We start from the raw sequence: 19,272 nt of genomic DNA on the forward strand, positions 1-19,272 counted from the left end.
AATATTAAAAAGAGACTAACTTATTGCAACTCAATCTCTCTGAAAATGTCTTGTTTAATTAACTAATTATATATATTACTATTAATTGTTATTGATTTATATTTATTATTTTAATTTATGTAACTATTGTTGAAAATGAACCTTGTAAGATACATTCATTAGACAGACTACAGCTAAATATTTTTTTCCCCTATTATACAAAATATGTAATATATAAATTACTTACAACTAAACTTAACATTTTAACACATAATCATAATGTATTTAGTTTATTGATGTACGCAAATTAAGGCATAATACTGCATAAAAAAGTAAATAGTGAGAGCTATTGTTTAATTAATTATTATTAATACTATTGGAACGGCAGTTTTGATGCTGATGAATGCCACTGACGACCAAGACCCCATACACACGCAACCCTACTTATTAATCCATTTATTTCTTCCCTTTCTTGAGCAGATCCCCATTAATTATGCATCTTTATTTATGAATCGCCAAGTTTCCATTAGGATCCTTACTGCTCGTAACTACATACACCTTTCAATTAACGACTAAACTTATAATTTCTTTTTTTTTTCTTAATTGATTTTGCTTCAATTCAAGTGTCACAAAAATAGGGCGAAAAACTTCTGCCCTTGCCAAGAGCTCACCCCTAGCTAGCGGCTTGCGGGAGAAAACAAATATAAGCATGATGATATATTAATGCGTTATCAACTACCATTTTTAATTTTATTTTTACTATGTGTAAGCAATTACTATTTATTATTACATATTATAAATACTTACAACAAATATTTTGTGCTAAATATTATATACTTATTCAAATTGGTCTTTAACTAACTATCTATCTATCTTCAAAATAATTGTAATGAAATTGTGTAACATGAGAAAGACAAAACAAAAAAGAAGTAGAAAGAATCCTTTCTTGTTATGGATAAACATATATATATATATATTGTTTATTTCTTAAAGGGTTTTAAATAATACAAAAATATATATTTCTCTATCCATAAATATAATATATATATATGTATGTATCTTTATTTGATTAGATATTATTTTGTCAACATAAGGAGGGGGTGGGGGGAGTTAACAGAGCCTCCCAACAATCTGATACTTGCATGACCAAGATCAGTGGTAAAGAGATAACAGATAAATATTAAGATATTAGGATGGGAAAGGCAGTAAAAAAACAAAACAATTTTGAGAATATACGTATATATTAAATTAATAATTGATAAAACGAATCGCAGTAATGGTAAGAGTAAAAAATTAAGTAGAAAGGACAGAGATAGATAGGTATAAAAAATGGTTTTCACATTATCTATAAATATATAGGTATATAAAAGGAATGTTAAAAAAATCAATTCATAGTCCAATGTTAAGGGGATGCAGATTAAATAGGCAATATATATGTACGAGTATATACATACACAATGTAAATATATATCAATATGTATGATAGTAAAAAGATAATCGCACTAAGAGAAAATATGACATGTTGGCACGTTTATGGGGCACTAAAATCAAACCCCTGGTTCGAAATAATCCTTGTCCCTCATAAGAAAGGCCTCTGGATCTTTGGAATATTCAATATATTTGGAATAAAAATTGGGATCAATGTCCTTGAACCTCAGATGAAGGTACTCGCGCTGATCTGGAGACCAATGGATCCACCAGCTTTTGAATATTTTGACTTGACATGCGTAAAGGGATAGGGGCTTGGACGAAGAAATGTCTCCATTTATTTCTGGGCTATCCTTTGCTCCACCAAGGATAGGAATAAAGTCCGACCTTTGAAGATCTGTCCAATCATTGAACCAGCTTAGAAAATAGTTTAATTGACCTTCCGAAGTTAAGTCACAGCGATTGTTAGAAACACGACGCTCCAGCATCCGTGTTTCACCACCACTCATCCTACTTGTTCTGAGATGATGCCAATGACATTAGCTGAGCCTATCACAATAATATCCAAATGACGGTGTAAAGAAAAATAAGATGATGATGACTAGACCCACTCACTTACTCAATACAATGTCAATACAATACATACTCACTCCTCCCATTTACCTTTTTCACACGTACGCCACCAGCTCTACCTACAACTAAAGCACCTTCAACCACCTTCTCTCTTCTTTCCTCTTTCACCTCAAACTCCTAAAAATTCTTTCGTTCTCTTTGCGGGCACGCTTTACAACCACTCACTTCACTAGCTCCTCTCTTTAATTCTAGCTATTTCTTTCTTAGTTAGCTATTCTTTTTTTTTTTTTTTTTGCGCCCTCTTTTGTTAATAATCTAACTACATGAGAAACATCATTCTTCTATCATTTTGATTGAGTAGTAATAGGCTAGACCATGCTATCAACTCCAATATTCCCTCCAACTCATTCTCCATTTGCATTAGGACAGCATAAATCTCTAATCAATAAATTTAAAAAAATCTTGATTGATTAAACTATAAAATTATTATCTGCGCTTACTGTTGATTAAGGAATACTAACTAATTTGGAATTTCCCATTTAATTTTAAGGTGGGGGGGGGGATAGTTTGAAAAGCAAATCTCAATCATTTATAATTATTTTCTTTTTGATCTGAATGCACAAAAGATTGTTCTAATGAGTATCTACTAATCACTTTCATAAACACGGAATTTCTATTACTTTCTTTAGAAGTAACAGATCTGATAATTGGTCATTTTGTAAGCCTTATTCATGGTCTAATCCTCATTAATTTATGTTGGCTTAAAATAATTTACTCTTTAATTCCAAAGACGATACTAATTAAGAAAATAATAGAGGGTTTTTCGTGTTGAAGGTTTAATAACTGAAACATGTTCTCTGTACAAAAATATATAATATTTTACTAAGAATTTACTATAAACATCATTTCAAGGATGAATTTTTCCACTGAAAGAGATACTTTGATTGTGTCTCCACTTTGCTGCATTTTTGTGTAAATAATGATACCACATATCCGACAACAAATGTCCAAATAGCCCCAATAGTAGAGTACCATGCGTAAGATATTTCATAGAGGTAAAAGTACTCTTCAGAAGTATATTTGGTTTGAGATAGCAAATGAGTAGTGATATTCATTGGACATCCATCTATTGAGACAGGAAGAGAATCTATTTTTGGACGGGGTCCACCAAATGCCATCCATATCAATAGTGCAAGTGAAGAAATTAATCCGATCAAAGCCCCAATCTCATTCCCTCTACGTGTAAATATTCCTAATGTAAAGAGTCCAAGCAATGGTCCTCCCACTATTCCAAATATTGTTAAAGAGGCCTGCAAAATACCACTTGGCAAAAACTCGCAGAGAAAAGCAAGTATGATACTAAGAACTCCGTAAAAAAGAACAAGGAATTTTAAAACCAAAGTTTCCATTTTCGGAGGTACTTTAACAAGGGGTTTAATGTAGTCTTCGAGAGATACTGCAGCAAGTGAGTTAATGGATGATGAAACAGTACTCAAGGATCCAGAGAATATTCCTGCCACAAATAACCCTGTTATTCCGTAGTAATTACTCATTGTATCCATTACAAATAGAGCCAATAATTGATCTCCCCTTGGAATACGTTTACTTTGTACGGGATCACAGTCCTTATAGTATGTATACATAGTAAGACCTGCAAAAGACGTCAAAAAGCTAAGAGAAGCCATTATAGGCCATTGTATCCAAAGAGATCCTTGGGAACGTTTTAAACTGCCGATGGTGAGCAATCTCTGAACTTGGGATTGATTCACACCATATATGGTTATAGCAGTGAATATTCCTCCAATTAATTGAGTCCAAAAAGTATGGCGCACAGTGGGGTCTACAGACATGTTGAAAAATTCAATTCTATCACCATCGAGAGAAGCCTCGTAGATATTAGTAATCCCGCCAACTTTATTAACACCAATTATAATAACTGCAATAAGAGATCCAAACATCATCAGAGATTGGAAGACATCCGTAATTAGAACAGCTTTTATCCCTCCTAGCGTAGAATAAATTGTGCAGCATACTCCAACAGCAATGAGAGATCCAATATAAGAGATACCAGTTATTGCTGATAACGAGAGGGCTGGAGCATAGAGAACGATGCCCATATACATTATTGCTTGTAGAGTAAATGCCAAGGAAGCAACTAGTCGGATTATTTTACCCTCAAACCTCTTTTCCAAGTACTCGTATACACTATTGCACTTGAGTCTATAAAACACGGGTAAATAGAGATATGCACACACGGGTGTACTGATTATATATCCAAAATTGATTATAGTAAACTGAGTTCCAAAGGTATAATTTTCGTTACTAACACCCAAAAGAGTAATTGCTGACATGAAACTAGCCATAAGGGAAAATGCCACAGGAATCATACCCATACTCTGGCTTCCATGAATATACTCCTCTGTTGTCTTCTGTTTTCCTCCACTGAAACGATAGTAGATCCCAATGGAACCAGAAATGAGGAGCATAAAAACAAAAACAATGTAATCTGCGATCCCGAGTCCTTCCATATTGTTATCGATGAATTTGATCGATTAATAATATTGAATACTTCAGAAATGTTCTCACGTCTCTTTTAATTGAGTGTTTTTGTTTTTATATGATAGTTTAATGATGTCTACCTTGATCTAAATAAGTAGCTCCAGATGAGACAACGATATCTCTACTCTACCTAAAATCCCTCTGAATGACACTATGCATATAGTGTTTAGGTTGAAGTACTTACATACGACAATGATCAATGATGATGTCCATGTCCGATGTATTTATAAGGCACAAGTAAATACATAAATGATAACTGATAAGATAGAAAGCAGTGAACAGCGCACTCCTAAGGAGAAGAAAAAAAATCTTATCACGTGTAGGCATCTTTTTCCATTATAAGTAGCTTTGATTGTAATAAGGTGAAAGAAGACAAAGTGCGCGTATATATTGTAGTGATGTGTCGTTGCAAACGTAACGCTCTTTGAAGTGAACGACGAGAGCCGGCTCAACCCAAATGATGGATTTCTTGCCTTTTTATGATGGTTTTTTTTTATCTCGATGAATTTAAAGCGAAAAAGGGAGATTTTAATTATTATTATTTTTTTTTTTGGGGGAGAGAGGAATTTCTTTACTCAAAAAAGTAATTCAATTTTTTTTTCTAAAAAATCCAAAAAAATCGAGTTTGGGAGCGAAATAACTCTTTATAATGAGCCGGAATTTCCATCACTAAAATATTAACTTGAATTCATATTATTTTTATCTCGATGTTTCTATCATTATCCCTTTAATCGCTTTTAATATCTTGAGTTGAGAAAGATTTGAACTATGAGACGGATTTTATGGATTGTTAAAGGTGAAAAAACTAAAAAAATAGAAGGCTTTGATGCATGAGCCTATAGAACTATTGGCTAATGAAGTCAACATGTTCAAATTAATTCAATGACACGTTTTAGAATCAATTTTCATAACATATTAGATATACTAGGAGTTCAATTACACTGACTAATAGCAGGTGCATCTCCTTTCAGACAAATAGTTATAAAGTTCTGATGAAGAACATACATATATATCGTCCCAGGTTGATATATTCATAACATTGTTGTGAGGTGAACCTAATTTTTTGTTCTCCTCTTCAATTAAATTTCAAATACTTTATACTTACTATGTAAAATATATTGTTATACGCACTACTTGCTTTTATAATTTAAATACGAAAAACATTTAATATAATTTAAACAAGTAAGCAAGTTTACACATTTATCCAAACTTGGATCCTTTCATACTTTTTTCGTTCATCCGTTTATTTCGGAGAAATTTCTGTTCATGCTCTTATTTGTTAATTTCTTTCCATTCAATTGTTCATTTTTTTTTAAACGAAACGCCAATCCTCCGATCAATTTCGTTCAAATTTTGTTGCCTACAAAAAACTTTTTTCTCGTGAGTTATCCGTTTTTGAGGTACAAAAAATGAAGTCACTTACTTAATCATCTGACTTAGGCAATTTTGTCTTCCCTTCATGGAGGTTACGTAGTTATAAAGTAACTCATTATTAGTGATAAAAAATTTGTACATTTTTTTATTACCCTGTTTTTTTTTGTGTGTTTTTTTCAAATTGGTTATATGAAGAATTAATCGTATTTTCCTCCGCTGAAATGAAAACAGAAATTAGTCATGGGAGGATTCCACTAAAAAATCTCGATTCAATTTCTATAATATTTGAAATAGCACTTAAGAAATATAATTGCCACGAGGTGAATTTTACTGCATGAGTATTTTCGAATTTCTAAAAAAACAAACGAGAAATAATCGAATAATATCGAATAACCAATATTTTTTTAGTGGTACGGATGCTTATTATTATGAATGTATGTGATAATATGTAGCGAAGAAAGGAAGTCAGCCTGGGAAGATTCACTTCACATGTTATAATGGGCTCGGAAAAGAAAAACAGAAAATCCCAAGTTTTGACGAGTTTCGAGGTTTTGACGGGTTCCGAGCTTTTGTCAAATTTTGGTAGCTTTCCTACATCCCTTTACAAAATGTATTCCCTAAAATAACAGTATTATTATAATATTTATAAATTATAAGACTGAAGTAACAAATTCACATGGTCGTTTTTTATGTCTTGACGGATATATTTAATAATTTTTTTTTTTAAACTTAGAAAAGTAATAAATAATAGTACTTAAGAATCGGAATTGCAAATTATAAGTTATTTTCCCTATGCTGATTCCAGAAAAAAAACCCAATTCTCTGATTCCCGATTCCAATTAATCGTCCCATCACCGTTAGAAATACAAATGTATAGCTACACTTTTAATAAAGTATTAGTAAGCAATATTATAATACAGTATCGAATAAAATACTACCTATGTAGGAGTTTAATATAATTAAATATACTCGTATATATGTAATTCATGTTAAAAATTCTGGAGAAATAATATGACAATGGCAGTCTGGGAGTACCAAAGAGATACATAGCAGTTGGTATGACTGACTTATTTGGATAACTACCATATGATTTTTGGCCTTTCTTTTTTTCTTTTTGAAGGAAAGGTTGTGTGATACAATAAAGGTAATAAGGTGCTGAGTCGTGAATTTCCCTTTCTACTGCATTTAATTATGATCGAACATTCGTGTGCGCTCATAGAATACTAAAGATTTGTTGGGGATTAATATTGTAGGTCCTTGTTGGACTCAGAGTAGAATTAGGATCGATTTCGGAGTAATTCTTTACAATGTCCTTGTTTATTTCCATCTCACCCTCGTAACAGCTGCTTGTAGCCGATCTAATGAAACTTCATAATAGTTAAGGTGCTCTCCTTTAAAATATTATTCAAATTGTCAGGGTGTCCCTGTTCTTTTTTTTAATAACCAAAATACATACAATTTTCATTACTATTCATGGTACTCTCAGCGGTTTCTTGTTGCCTACTAAATTGGGAAAAATTGATTACATCTTTGTCGTTTTGCCACTTGGTTTTAGCTTTTGTTCCTTTGGAGAGAAGAAGCACATTTAAAGATTTTCCCAATTCAGGCGTATAAAAATGAGCAGAAAACATAAATGGCGCTCAATATCCAAACCTGGATGTATCTATCAACAACAGCTGACATATCAACATATTATTCAACTTTTTTATATATTATATTAATTCCTTTCACATTATTTTGTATACTTATATAATTGAAGGCCTAATAACGAAAATTTAATTCTTTAAAGAAACACCTGTTTATAAGTATGTTCGTACGTATTATGCATATGTTTAGGCTTGTTTCTACAAATACATAGTTAAATAAATTTTTACATAGAGTAAAATAGTCTAGTAAATAGGCATGTCCACTTATTAAAAAAATAAAGAATTTTGAGCTTCGAAATTCAATGCTCTATTACGTGATTATAGTTAAAACTAAGTGGGTTTTAGCTTGGATTATGTTAAGGGTCAATTTGACACGTTTTTTTAATTTTTATGATTATCATATGAACCTCTTTTTTTCTTAATTGAATTTTTTGACTTTTCCTTGTTTAATGTTCCAAATTTGGACATTTTGAAGGACGTGAAATGGCTGTGCAATGTTTGCATACAAATATGTTGTTACGGACCATTTTGATCCGGAGAATTTATATTGTGTCCATATCCAGAACAAACTTGTATCTTTGATGTTTAAATTTGGTCTCCCAATTCTTTGTATTATTATTTGACTGCCAATCAAGCCTAGAGAGAAAAGTGTTTGTTAATGAGGAACTTATATTCACTTTTCATTTATTTTATTGGACATACGCACCAAAAATGAGCTCTAAAAGGCTTTCAGTTGAATAAATTGTCACACAAGTTGGGAACAGCGATTGTGATGCTAAAGAGTAGATTTAAGATATAAAAGATATTTCAGGGCCTATGAACAATTTATTGTTGATCCAGATTTTTTTAATCAGTTCGTTTTACTGTTTTATAGTCAAAATGGCTCGAAAATTTTCTATAACATAATACAAGGGTTAGGATACTATTTTTTATTTAAAAGTTATAGAATACAATGGAATAATGTTTTTTTACAAAAAGATAATATTTTTAGTACAATAAGAAATGTAAACGTATTCGGTACATGATAATGTAAGCTTTCAATTGAATTTGTTATTATATATAGTTGGACGAATCGAAGACAGTACGTCTCATTTCTGGAAAATAATTCAGAAAAAAATAAGTCAGAGAGGACATTTGATCTTTGTTAATTATTTAGAACAAAAGTGCCAAAATCAATTGGGTTATTTTTTACTTCATCATTAATTTATGAAAAGGAATACACATGAAACAACTGTTTGACACCATTGTTCCTAAAATGAAAAGCGCCATCTACCTACTACATGTGCCACAAACTAACTATGTATATATAGAGAGGGGATCAACCCGCCCTTCTAAAATTATCATAGCTCGGAATAAAGTGATGCTTGATACTTTTTCATTTATCTATTTACTGTGCTCACTCATAAAATCCTTCAACTGCAGATTGATTCCGCCTTGTTTGAGCTCTCCTTATTATGTCAAACGTGGCCTGACAAGAGACCCTGTCCCCTCTACACTGAATATTTCAAGGACGTGGTTAATTGAGATTTACAAAAAAAGATTAAAATTTTGTCTATCAGAGTAAATATTGCAAGCCAAGGGGCGGTAAAATTAAAAAGCCGCCCTCCTGTGAAAGTTGAGTTTGGTCGCCATTGACTCATATAATTATACAATTTCTATCAATGGCTCTTTATAATACTGATTCCTCTTAAAAATGGGTTGACACAGGGTGAAGTACAATCTTTCAAATTCATAGGTTTTGAAATATAGTAATAACAAATTTTAATATTTGATTTAGAAAATTCAAGAATTGAATTTTTGTTCTTTATTCAAAAAAATTATTATTTTTATATTTCATTTAAATTGGACATGAGTGGTGTTTATTTATATTCATTTGTAAAAAAAACAAAAAACAATAAAGAGTGTGCCAAACTACTACAACTCCCTCAATGTTAATTCTATTTAATAAATAAATAACATTTGTATGTTACTCACACAAAAGGCGCTGCGAAAATTCTTGCGAGGATGTGCCATTTTTTTAAACAAAAAGCTAAAGACTGTCACACCACCTTGCAGATAATATCTGCAATTTTAGCTTGCTCATTTGTATTAAAATTTGATTTTCAGCATACACTATTTGTTATAAAGCCCTGGACATTTCATGAATTTATATAAAATTATCTAGACAGGATAAAAAGCAGATTGGTCACCCTACATTAAAGTTTGTCAGAGAAGAGAAAACTTTATTCTGTAGTCGAGGGATTTGTAGTGAAAAAAAAAGAAGAAGAAAAGAATTAAAGAAAGCGTATTGAAGACCCAGTAATACCAGTTACATACTTTAATTCTATGTATTATTAGCAGTCATGAACTCTGAGTCCTCTCTGTAAAAACGGGTCACTAAGACTGGCTGTCTATAAGGTATAAAAGAAGAAAACACATTTTAATATACTTTTGTTTGTCTGAATGAATGAAAAAGTAAATTATTTTCTTCTTTTTAAGAAGAGTTTATAATGTGATTGCTTACCGTAGTATTGCTATAGGAGGGCTTTCCACATATTTCCAATTTGTCAATTAAGTACTCCACACTTATTCTTTTTCTCCAAGCCAATTCATCCAGGAAGGCTCGCCATGAATCGTAGTCCAAGTATTTGGATCCTCTGAAAAAATTGGAGAGAGGAATTAAACATATAGTCACAAGAATCATGAAAGGAGGAAATACCTGCTAATTTTTCTATAGTATATGGCAGTGTCAGTGGTTGTTATGTTCCAATTGTCGATTATTCCTGCTTGTCGGAGCCATTTATCGGTTTGACTCAGGGTAATAAGCTCTCCTATGCTTTGTGGATCCCCATATCTAGCAAAGAGTTCAAACTGCTCCTTCAAAGCAGGCCTTGGAATAACAGTTTTATGTCCATTTTTATTACTATTGTTACTGTTCAAGGATTTGTAACTGGAGCGCCTTCGAGTTTGAAGTTCTCTCATTTCCTCGACTCTATCTCTATTGAACTCAAAGTCCTCATATTCCAGAGCTTCTTTTCGTCGAAGACGAGTCTTTAAAAAGGTATCATTACTGATACCCAGGATCGATTCGACTTCGTAGGAGCGAACTGGCTCTGGTCCAATTATGGCAGCATCAACAACAGCCAAATATGTATCTTTCTGGGATCGAAGTTTCAACTGTTGAAGGTTGTATTTGAGATTATCACATATTCGAGATTGAGGGTGTCGACAGTATTCGGGATCCTCATTATCCTCTCTTTCCTCTCTTTCATCTATAACACGACGACGACTGCGTCTGTACTGCTGCTGTAATCGGGGGTCCATCAAATCCCCTCCATTGTCATTTCGGGTATCCATCAAACCTCTTTTGACCCGTGGGTTTGAATGATCTCTGTAATTATAAGATTTTATCCTGTGTATGGATATAATACTGATTTTTGAGGGCACATTACCTTATGAGTCTTGTTGGAGAAGTATGCCAGGTAGGAGCGTGTCGTGACTCCGTTGTTTTTTGTTGTCCAAAGGATGTTGAGGATCCCTCCGAGACGCGGCCAATGCCTTCCAATTCTTTTATGTTTGGTACTTTTAAAAAAATGTCCTTTTCACTTGGGATTCTTCTGAGGTCCTCCTCAATTTCGCTTATACTAAGGGAATGGGGATTCAGAACGTGGAACCCAACTCGTGAGTTAAGATTAGGGGACTCCCCTTCTCTCATGGATTAAAGAAAAGTGAGAGTATTGAGAACAGTGATATCCAAGAATAAGGTCATAGACTGGAAATAACATTCTCTTTTTTCTGTTACACCTGTGTTGATTTAATTTAGTCACAATGAGAGCATTCAGATTGACTTGATTGACGAAGTCGATTTATATTTCTAAGTAGCCCTACAAAATTGTCTCAAGAAATTATTCTTCTTCCTTCATGCATAAACCTCTTCTTAAAAAAAAATCTCCTGTAATCAGAAAAGATGAGAAAATGATACCTCACGAGTACTTCATCTATGCCCTTTTTCCATGAAGAGGTAACACTGTAAAGACAGATTAGTGATTAATCACTTAAAGATAAAGAATTATAATAATTATTTATATATAATTTATTAATCCACAAAAATATTAGAAGTTTTTTTATCCTCTAAACTTGTTTTTAAAGAGAAAAAAACGTTTACGTGTTAAAATCCAATTATTATTTTGCAAAGGAGCAAAATGTATTTACAACAAATTAGTAGGGTTTTTTTTTCTCAAGGATAAATGTTTGGTGAATTACTTGAAAATAATTTCTTATTTCACCAATTTTATAATCATTTATAACTCACAATCTGCTCCAATCCACTTGTTACTCATATATTGAGCACTAAGGTAAAACAAATTATGTATTTACTTCAATATTTGATAATTAATCTATTTTTGAATTACAGGGCTGGGCAGCATAACGTGGACTGTTTATTAATGTTGTTTTTCTCATTTATACACGAAGGTTTAGTGATTATTATTTGACATTCTGGTTCAACCTTTGACTAGGTCTTTCCAATTTTTTTAATTACCTTTTGTTGAAATACAAAAGTCCTATATTCGAAATTATAATTTCTTTTTTGTTGAAAAGACTACCCATTTAAAACTTATGACATTATTTAGGAAAAAAACAACCTTAGAAAAATGCCCAAAATTAGTTGATATGGAGCCAATTCTTCACAACTATAGAATTATTATTTAAAAAGGGTTGGTAATTAGTTCATAGCCTAAAAAGAGATAATTCGAATTCAATCAATCAACGTTTAGAGAACTGATAAGGGGGAAATAAGCATGAAATCGACAGCTAACAAAAAAATACAATGTAAATTCTTATATTCATACGATAATACCGTGCTCGCAATTGGACAAAGAAACCGTCCAAAATAAGGATATCATCATAAATATTAACTAATGATATTTCTATCAAACTGGGAGCTATAAACATTCAATGCTTATAAGAAAACTAAATAATTTAATTAAGACTTAATTAATTAATAATGGAAAACTATTATCATGCATTTGTATATTCACATTTGTTGAATATGGAAGATAATTATAGTTTACTGAATAAAATTAATTTGTAAATTAACCTACTTTACTGTAATTTAAAACAGGACGAAACAGTAGGGATAATTTTATGAGGGGCATTTGCTTTGCATTAAATGATTGTTCTCTGTTTAAAAATTAAGAAATCATGTTGAAAAATTTATATTCATAAGCCCAACAAAGTCTCATTTTGTAATTAATTTTGAACTAGAGACAAAATATGTAATGAAGTTAGTATAATAAGAAGTAAACACGGCAACAATTCGTGTCTAAGAATTCCTAATCACTTTTCTATTAGTAATTATGACAAGATATGATGGATTATTCATACTAGAAAATACTCATGGATTGATGAACAAGCACGATATGAAGCAAGAGAATAATTCCATCATTATTCCAACAGAAAATAAACATTTAAATCATTTTATAGTAATAAATATTGCATATTTAGATTTAAAAAATTGAAATGGACCATCAATTTCAACCAAAAATAACATTGTACAATCTTCATTTATTTATATATTAAGGCAAAACATCTCTGAAGCAAAATAGTTTAAAGCAAAATCATTGGGCACCTTTCTACCAATATGATACTGAATAAAAAACCCCTAATGAGAGAATAATTATCTAATTTTTCCCAACTATGGAATCATTATTCAATAATTGCTGGGAATTATTCACAGCTGAACAAGAACTATTTCAAACTTAACCAATCAAAGTTCAGGACCCTGATAATTGGAAAAGAAACCAAAAAATCGATAACGGAACCCAAAATATAGTTTACCTTTTTGTACTATCTATCTTAAGCACAGCATTCTGTTAAAAAAAAAGATACAAAAAAACAAAAACATAAATGTTAAAAATAAAGAGCCCTACATTTTATTTGAAAAACCCCAGGATTCGAAATTATTTTCTTATAAAAGTTATCAAAATTAAATTCAAATCTAAAAAATCAACAACAAGAAATGGCCTTCTCGCTGTAAAACCTAACCTGACAAGATGGGATTGCTTTTAACCCCCATTTTAAGGACCAATACATCTCTAATACGCATACATAAAGAACCACACAAATATAAGTTCATGGGAATAAGATTTAGTCTATAAAGTTGAGTATAGATATTTGTTAAGTTGTTTATATTTAAAAAAAAATTAGAATTTATTCTTACAATACCTATATATATATATACATTTATTCATTCAGTTTTTGAAGAGTTATTTTACAAAATATTCCCCTACATGAAATATTTAGAAACAAACACGCGACTATAATAAAAAGCATACAAAAAACATATAGGTAAATGGTACACCTATAATACCATTTATTTCGCAAATGTATCATGACCTGAATATAGTTTTTTCTCCCTTTAACCTATTAGATATAAAACGTACTTTAGTGGAGCTACTCTTTGGTTAAGTAAAGAGTTAATTTTCATAAGATTTACAATATCTAGAGATATCTTGATAAACGATTGCAGATTTAATAGAATATAATTTAATTTATGTTTATAGTTATTCTTCAGTTGGAGAGCACACGCATCATTTTAGGAAGGAGGAACGGTCACCTAATAACCCTGTAGTTACTGCTCTGTTCATGAATAATATTATCCATTGATGCAGATATTTAAATGATCAACGAATGGGGGAAAAAAAAATGGAGACAAAATTAAGATCAATATTAGGATGGAAGAAATCCACCTTTGACCCTTGCAAAATAGTGAATCATGAATCATGCGTCAGTTTTCAATGTATAGTTTTTAAAATATATTATAGTTCTGCTTATTCTTAGTGTTGTGTCGGTTCTTATTTAGGAATGAACACCGCAGTCTGGCCCAGTTCAGTTCCTCAGTTTTATTTTTTCTTTTTTTAACTCTTAACGGATATATATATTTGTCAAATCCATGTCAATTTCATGGGACACAAATCTAAAAAAGTAACATTTATTTTCTGTAAAATAAACACGCCTCGGACGACAATATAAATAAATATGGTCGTCCTGATTACTGAGAGACAGCATACTAGCTGTCAATATTTAAATCTTTGGAGAGGAGAGGGGGGGGGCAGGAGTCATCAACTATAAACTATCATTAATCTGCTGCGAGAGAAGAACCATGACGAATACGAAGACCCATGGAAATTGGATCATGTAATTGATCCTCTGCGAAGGCTATATCATCAAAACAATTCATGAATCCCTTTGAAGTAATCATAATCATGGATTCACAATAGTCAAAGAGTTTTTGAACTCCCTTCTTCCGCTATGTAGCCCCAGTCTAATCTAAATTGTCCACTTAACATATTGAGAACTCATTATTTTCAATTCAAAACCAAGTGGGTTATCTTTCTGAGTACTCTAATCCTTGTCCAAACTCACTCAAATTATCCTTTTTTTAATAATATATTACCTAATTTTTCCTGTTAAGACGAGATATCACGTCTTCTGCCGCTGGAAAAAAAGAAAAGTAGAAATTGAAAACGAACCATTATATAGCGTAAAATCCGTTTAAGGGTTAATCAGTTCTAATACTGACATTCCTAAGGACCTATGGTCTTAAATACGGGTCCCAAAGACCAATCCTAATACTGGAATGAACCGAATAATAAAAACCGACACAACACTACTTATTATTAATCATAATGACTAACTTTCAGTAAGCTTCATAATACATTCATGAATGACCTATTTCATGCGTATGTTTATTTCGTTTCCACGATTTTGCATTCTATTAAAGAATAATATGTAATGGATGTATTCACATAAAAACATAGTTGTTATACAATAATATGTTGTACATAAAGAGAGAGTTGCGTGATTTTTTTTCTAATTTGATAACCTTTCGATTATTTTATTGTTAAATAAGGGAAAGGCTTTATGTAGTAGATGAGGATTGATTAATGATCTCTTTTATTGGAATTGAGAATTGTATAGATAGTTGTGCATAGATTATTTATGTTTAAAATATGGACTTACCCTCAAATCATGTCAAAAACCGGAAGTAAAGGCCCCTTCTTTTCTTAAACCCTCATATTTATAGGTTATCAAACTAAGAAATGTATAATAAATTACGACTGTTTTCCCTCTTGTACAAAAGTATTTTTTTTAAAAGGAGTACGTTGAGTAATGAATATGATTCAGTCAATGTTGTGAAGGTTCTTTTTAATTTCAACTGCATGACCTTATAGTATTTTTTTTCTTTTTCTTTTTTTGCAAAAAGGTCGGTTTTCGACAGGAGTCATATAGTGAAGAAAACCTTATCAGTTTGCTCTATCTTGAGAATTGTATAATATATATACGATAATATACATATTCATGATTCCGTTTGAAAGAAAGAAAGTCGAAGGAAAGAGAAAATTGGAGGAAAAATGTATGTAAAAATGAAAAGAGTTTCGATTAATAATGGAGGGGGTTAGGCACATTCTAACTTGAAAGTACGTTGAACATACAAAGTAAATGGATGATGGAACAGGATTTTCTATCTCCTCCAGGAAGTTGTCATTGTAGGAATAGAGTTGTTTTTTTTGTTTTTTAAATCCTTTTTAAAGATTAAGCATGAAATATAAATAATTAATCATTAGACAGGCCTATGTATATTGTCTTGAAGTTTTAATTTTTATAAACAGTTTGTACAAGTTACAATTTTAAAAATGCAATTGATAAATTGTAAAAATGGGAAAAAACCATTATTCATAGTGAAGGATTGGAGTTTCTAAGCTATATTCTGTAAAGTAAATATTTGAGTAACGACAACAGGGGGATGAGCCTTGTTAAATTATATTAGTTTGTAATCAATGCTTCAGAGAGTGGCAGCGTGTTGCAGGGAAATAATACAACACCAAGAAGGATGATAGTCTGATAGTCAATAGGGTATGTTTAATCAATTATAGCTTACCAACCACTTCCTAACTTATATCAATCACTCCCTGTTATGTTATTATATGAGAAAAATAAATTGGAAAGAGAAACTTACCTCGTAAGCTGGAAACACAAATCTCCAGATTCTAATCCGTTATCCGTACTACCAACTCCACCTTTCAAAGGAATTGATTGAATCTGTTGTCATAAGAGTACGCCAATTCCTAGAATTCCTTCAACATCTCCTCTTTGGTTTATTCCTCGCTCTGGATTTTATATTCAGCCAAAAATCGTATCGAATCTCCTCTTCAAATTTTTAAAGGACTTGCCATAGTTATCTTGTATTTTCCCCAATGCTGTTCTACTGAAGTAACAAATATGTGGACAATGAAGAAGATACTTGTTGCAATTTGGGCTAGGATTCGTCTGAGAATAGCTCTATCAATCTTTAATTGAAAATTACAATATGTTCTACCCTATTTAATTCCCAAGGTGGAGTTGCTATTATGGATAATGGAAAAAGGACCTCAAGATTTCAGTTCCCAAATTATTTATTGTTCTATTCTATATTGGCGTATTTCAAGGAGGTGGTTGTTGGGATTGGTTGTTTACGTATTTGTTTATTACTAAACAAAATACTGTAAATTTTGTTCTAAAAAAATATTCAAGCCCACCACCTAGAATCTAGAGATGTCTTATCAAAAGAAAATTTTAGCAAGGCTTCTCAGTGGTTATATATATTGATGAAAATTGTATATATTATGGGGTTGTAAAAAAAAAACAACCGAAAATTAACATTGTAACCCTGACAATTTGAAGAATGCTTTGGAGGACATCAGCTGTGACTAGAAAGGAGGGGGAGAAGGAAATAAATAAGGACATTAACATTAATTACTCTGACGTCGATCCCCAATTCTACTCTGAGCCTACAATGACTTACAAGTAAAACTCTGCAACAAATCCTCAAGGTCTTTTATGAGCACACACGAATGTCCAATCAGATTTTGAATATAATTGAGTGTAGTAGAGAAAAAAGTTCACTTCTCAGAAGTTAAATAATAATGACAACGTCTGAGGGAAAGAAAATTCATTCTTCAGAGGACCAAATCCAAAAAAGCGGGCCAGCTAAAATATACACCCAATTTACATCACCTGTCTGTCCATCTGTTAGAGAATCTGTCTGTCAACTCTGAATAAATTCTCTTGTCCGAAAATTTTCATAACGTTGAGGAGATATTTTGATCTGGAGAGTCTTTTCTCATTTGTATTATAATTAATCCAATTCTCATTCTTATAAATTATACTTAGAAATCGCATGTATATAATTATTTTGCTCAAAATTTTGAATTATGTTATTCATAAAGCAAAGTTTATTTGTTTTTTTTCCTATTGTTCTCTTATTATATCATAATTAGAGTTGAAAATCTTGAAAATGAAAAAGGTACTTTTAAAAATTTGAAAAAGAAAAACGGGTGCTGCGAGTACTGTTACTTATTTTTTGTTAATTATTAAATAGATAGTCATGGTGTTAGTATCTCCCTCTGAAAGAAGAATTCTCGACTATCTTTGGCATAAGTTGTTTTTAAACTGCTAAATAAAATTAATGAATTTGAATTTAAATACAATTATAATATCTTTCCTGCACTAATGCTATTTTAAATGTTGAAGGATCTCCTCTTTATAGTATTAAATCATTTGCTCCCACCCCCTAAAAAAACAACAACATAAATCATATTACAGGCAGCTGATAGAAACAAAAGGCCTTAATACAGGAGTATATCTCGCTCCCAACTTTTCTTCGTGCTCTTTTTTTCCTTAAAAAGATATCAGCTCTAAGCATAATAAATATGCATTTACAGTAAATGTTAAGATTTGAATAAAGTATAAATACTGGTATGTAAAAATGAATTTTGTTTGTTTTTGGTTATTGAGTTCTCCAGAGACTAAAGTACTCATGAGTCATGCCATGATACTAATTGTTTTTCTCGCACTCTAATTATTATTCTTCACTCTTGAGGACAGAACACGTCATATTAATTGATATAAGTAATGAGTAGTTACGCGTGAGTGTACTCATCAAAAACGGAGAGTAGCACCCAGGATTTGTTTGGGAGTTATCTTCTACATTTTTAAAGCAAAACTTGTCTTGTAGCTTACCCCTAAGTTACTCCGGGCAATGCCGGGTACTAACTCCTGTTTAAAATAATATAATCTACTTCCTTTTAAAATAAAAATAAAAATTGTAAATTCCTTGACAAATAGCACCCATTCTTCATTAAATTTACATAATATGTTCTAAAAATCACTAAAAATGGCTAGATTTGTACATATGTATTTTTTTCATCGATAAAGGACGAGAAGTGTTGGATAATTACAGAAAAATATCTTATTTTTCCATTATAATTGTTAATTTGTATCTATAATATGGAAATAAGATTGCATAAGGATGTAATAACATAGTTTTAATATATTTAATATCATATATATATATATATATAATAAAACAAGCAATTAGAGGAATATATTTGGTTTAGGTCCTTTTTTTGGTTCCATTTTGACCTCCAATAGCTTACCATTAATTAAAATAGGGTTTTTATTGTTATTTAACTTTTTTTTTATTGAAGCTCATAAACAGATAAATATTTTTTTTGTTTTTTTTCAACCAGCGGCGATAAACAAGGCCTATAAAGGTCGACTTAAAATATAAAAATTATTGTTTTTAATAAAAGTGACGGATTTATAATACAAATATTAAAATATAAAAGACAAAAACACAAATAAGATAATAGTTTTAGTGGTGGAAATTAAGATTGGATAATGATCGGATACA

General features: G+C 31.3%; 2 protein-coding genes and 2 long non-coding RNA genes across 5 annotated transcripts; 1 reads left to right on the forward strand and 3 right to left on the reverse strand.

The window, feature by feature from the left end:
- Positions 1-1,201: 1,201 nt before the first annotated feature.
- On the reverse strand, positions 1,202-2,201 carry LOC121119122 (uncharacterized). The gene is made up of 2 exons (XR_011779967.1): positions 2,054-2,201; positions 1,202-1,956 (listed from the first exon to the last, which is right to left on the reverse strand). It is a non-coding gene; the product is annotated as an uncharacterized lncRNA (long non-coding RNA).
- Positions 2,202-2,799: 598 nt separating this feature from the next.
- Positions 2,800-4,736, reverse strand: LOC121118666 (putative sodium-dependent multivitamin transporter). The gene has a single exon (XM_040713257.2). It carries the CDS (start codon positions 4,506-4,508, stop codon positions 2,883-2,885), a length of 1,626 nt encoding a protein of 541 aa, XP_040569191.1. The 5' UTR covers positions 4,509-4,736; the 3' UTR covers positions 2,800-2,882.
- Positions 4,737-8,467: 3,731 nt separating this feature from the next.
- On the reverse strand, positions 8,468-15,726 carry LOC121118891 (uncharacterized). 2 transcript variants are annotated; one of them, XM_071888200.1, is made up of 5 exons: positions 15,561-15,726; positions 10,991-11,565; positions 10,258-10,929; positions 10,063-10,195; positions 8,468-9,949 (listed from the first exon to the last, which is right to left on the reverse strand). In XM_071888200.1, the coding sequence occupies exons 2-5, from the start codon at positions 11,251-11,253 to the stop codon at positions 9,893-9,895; spliced, it is 1,125 nt and encodes a 374-aa protein (XP_071744301.1). In that variant the 5' UTR covers positions 11,254-11,565; positions 15,561-15,726; the 3' UTR covers positions 8,468-9,892. The 2 variants fall into 2 exon arrangements, with proteins under 2 accessions (XP_071744301.1, XP_040569420.1); XM_040713486.2 differs by having other exon boundaries at positions 8,468-8,653; positions 15,561-15,725.
- LOC121118892 (uncharacterized) lies at positions 11,766-14,577 on the forward strand. The gene is made up of 3 exons (XR_005864601.2): positions 11,766-11,893; positions 11,953-13,697; positions 14,102-14,577. It is a non-coding gene; the product is annotated as an uncharacterized lncRNA (long non-coding RNA).
- Positions 15,727-19,272: the final 3,546 nt, after the last annotated feature.

The sequence above is a fragment of the Lepeophtheirus salmonis genome, chromosome 5 (assembly GCF_016086655.4).
Source record: "Lepeophtheirus salmonis chromosome 5, UVic_Lsal_1.4, whole genome shotgun sequence".
Taxonomy (NCBI): Eukaryota; Metazoa; Arthropoda; class Copepoda; order Siphonostomatoida; family Caligidae; genus Lepeophtheirus; species Lepeophtheirus salmonis.

What these genes read in the sequence shown, in the direction of transcription:
- LOC121118666 (XM_040713257.2), bottom strand. Translation starts at nt 4,508, where the DNA reads ATGGAAGGACTCGGGATCGCAGATTACATTGTTTTTGTTTTTATGCTC.
- LOC121118891 (XM_071888200.1), bottom strand. Translation starts at nt 11,253, where the DNA reads ATGAGAGAAGGGGAGTCCCCTAATCTTAACTCACGAGTTGGGTTCCAC. An exon ending in TCTCCAACAAGACTCATAAG is followed by an intron (nt 10,930 to 10,990) that starts GTAATGTGCCCT and finishes TTATAATTACAG; the next exon opens with AGATCATTCAAACCCACGGG. An exon ending in TACTATAGAAAAATTAGCAG is followed by an intron (nt 10,196 to 10,257) that starts GTATTTCCTCCT and finishes CAATTTTTTCAG; the next exon opens with AGGATCCAAATACTTGGACT.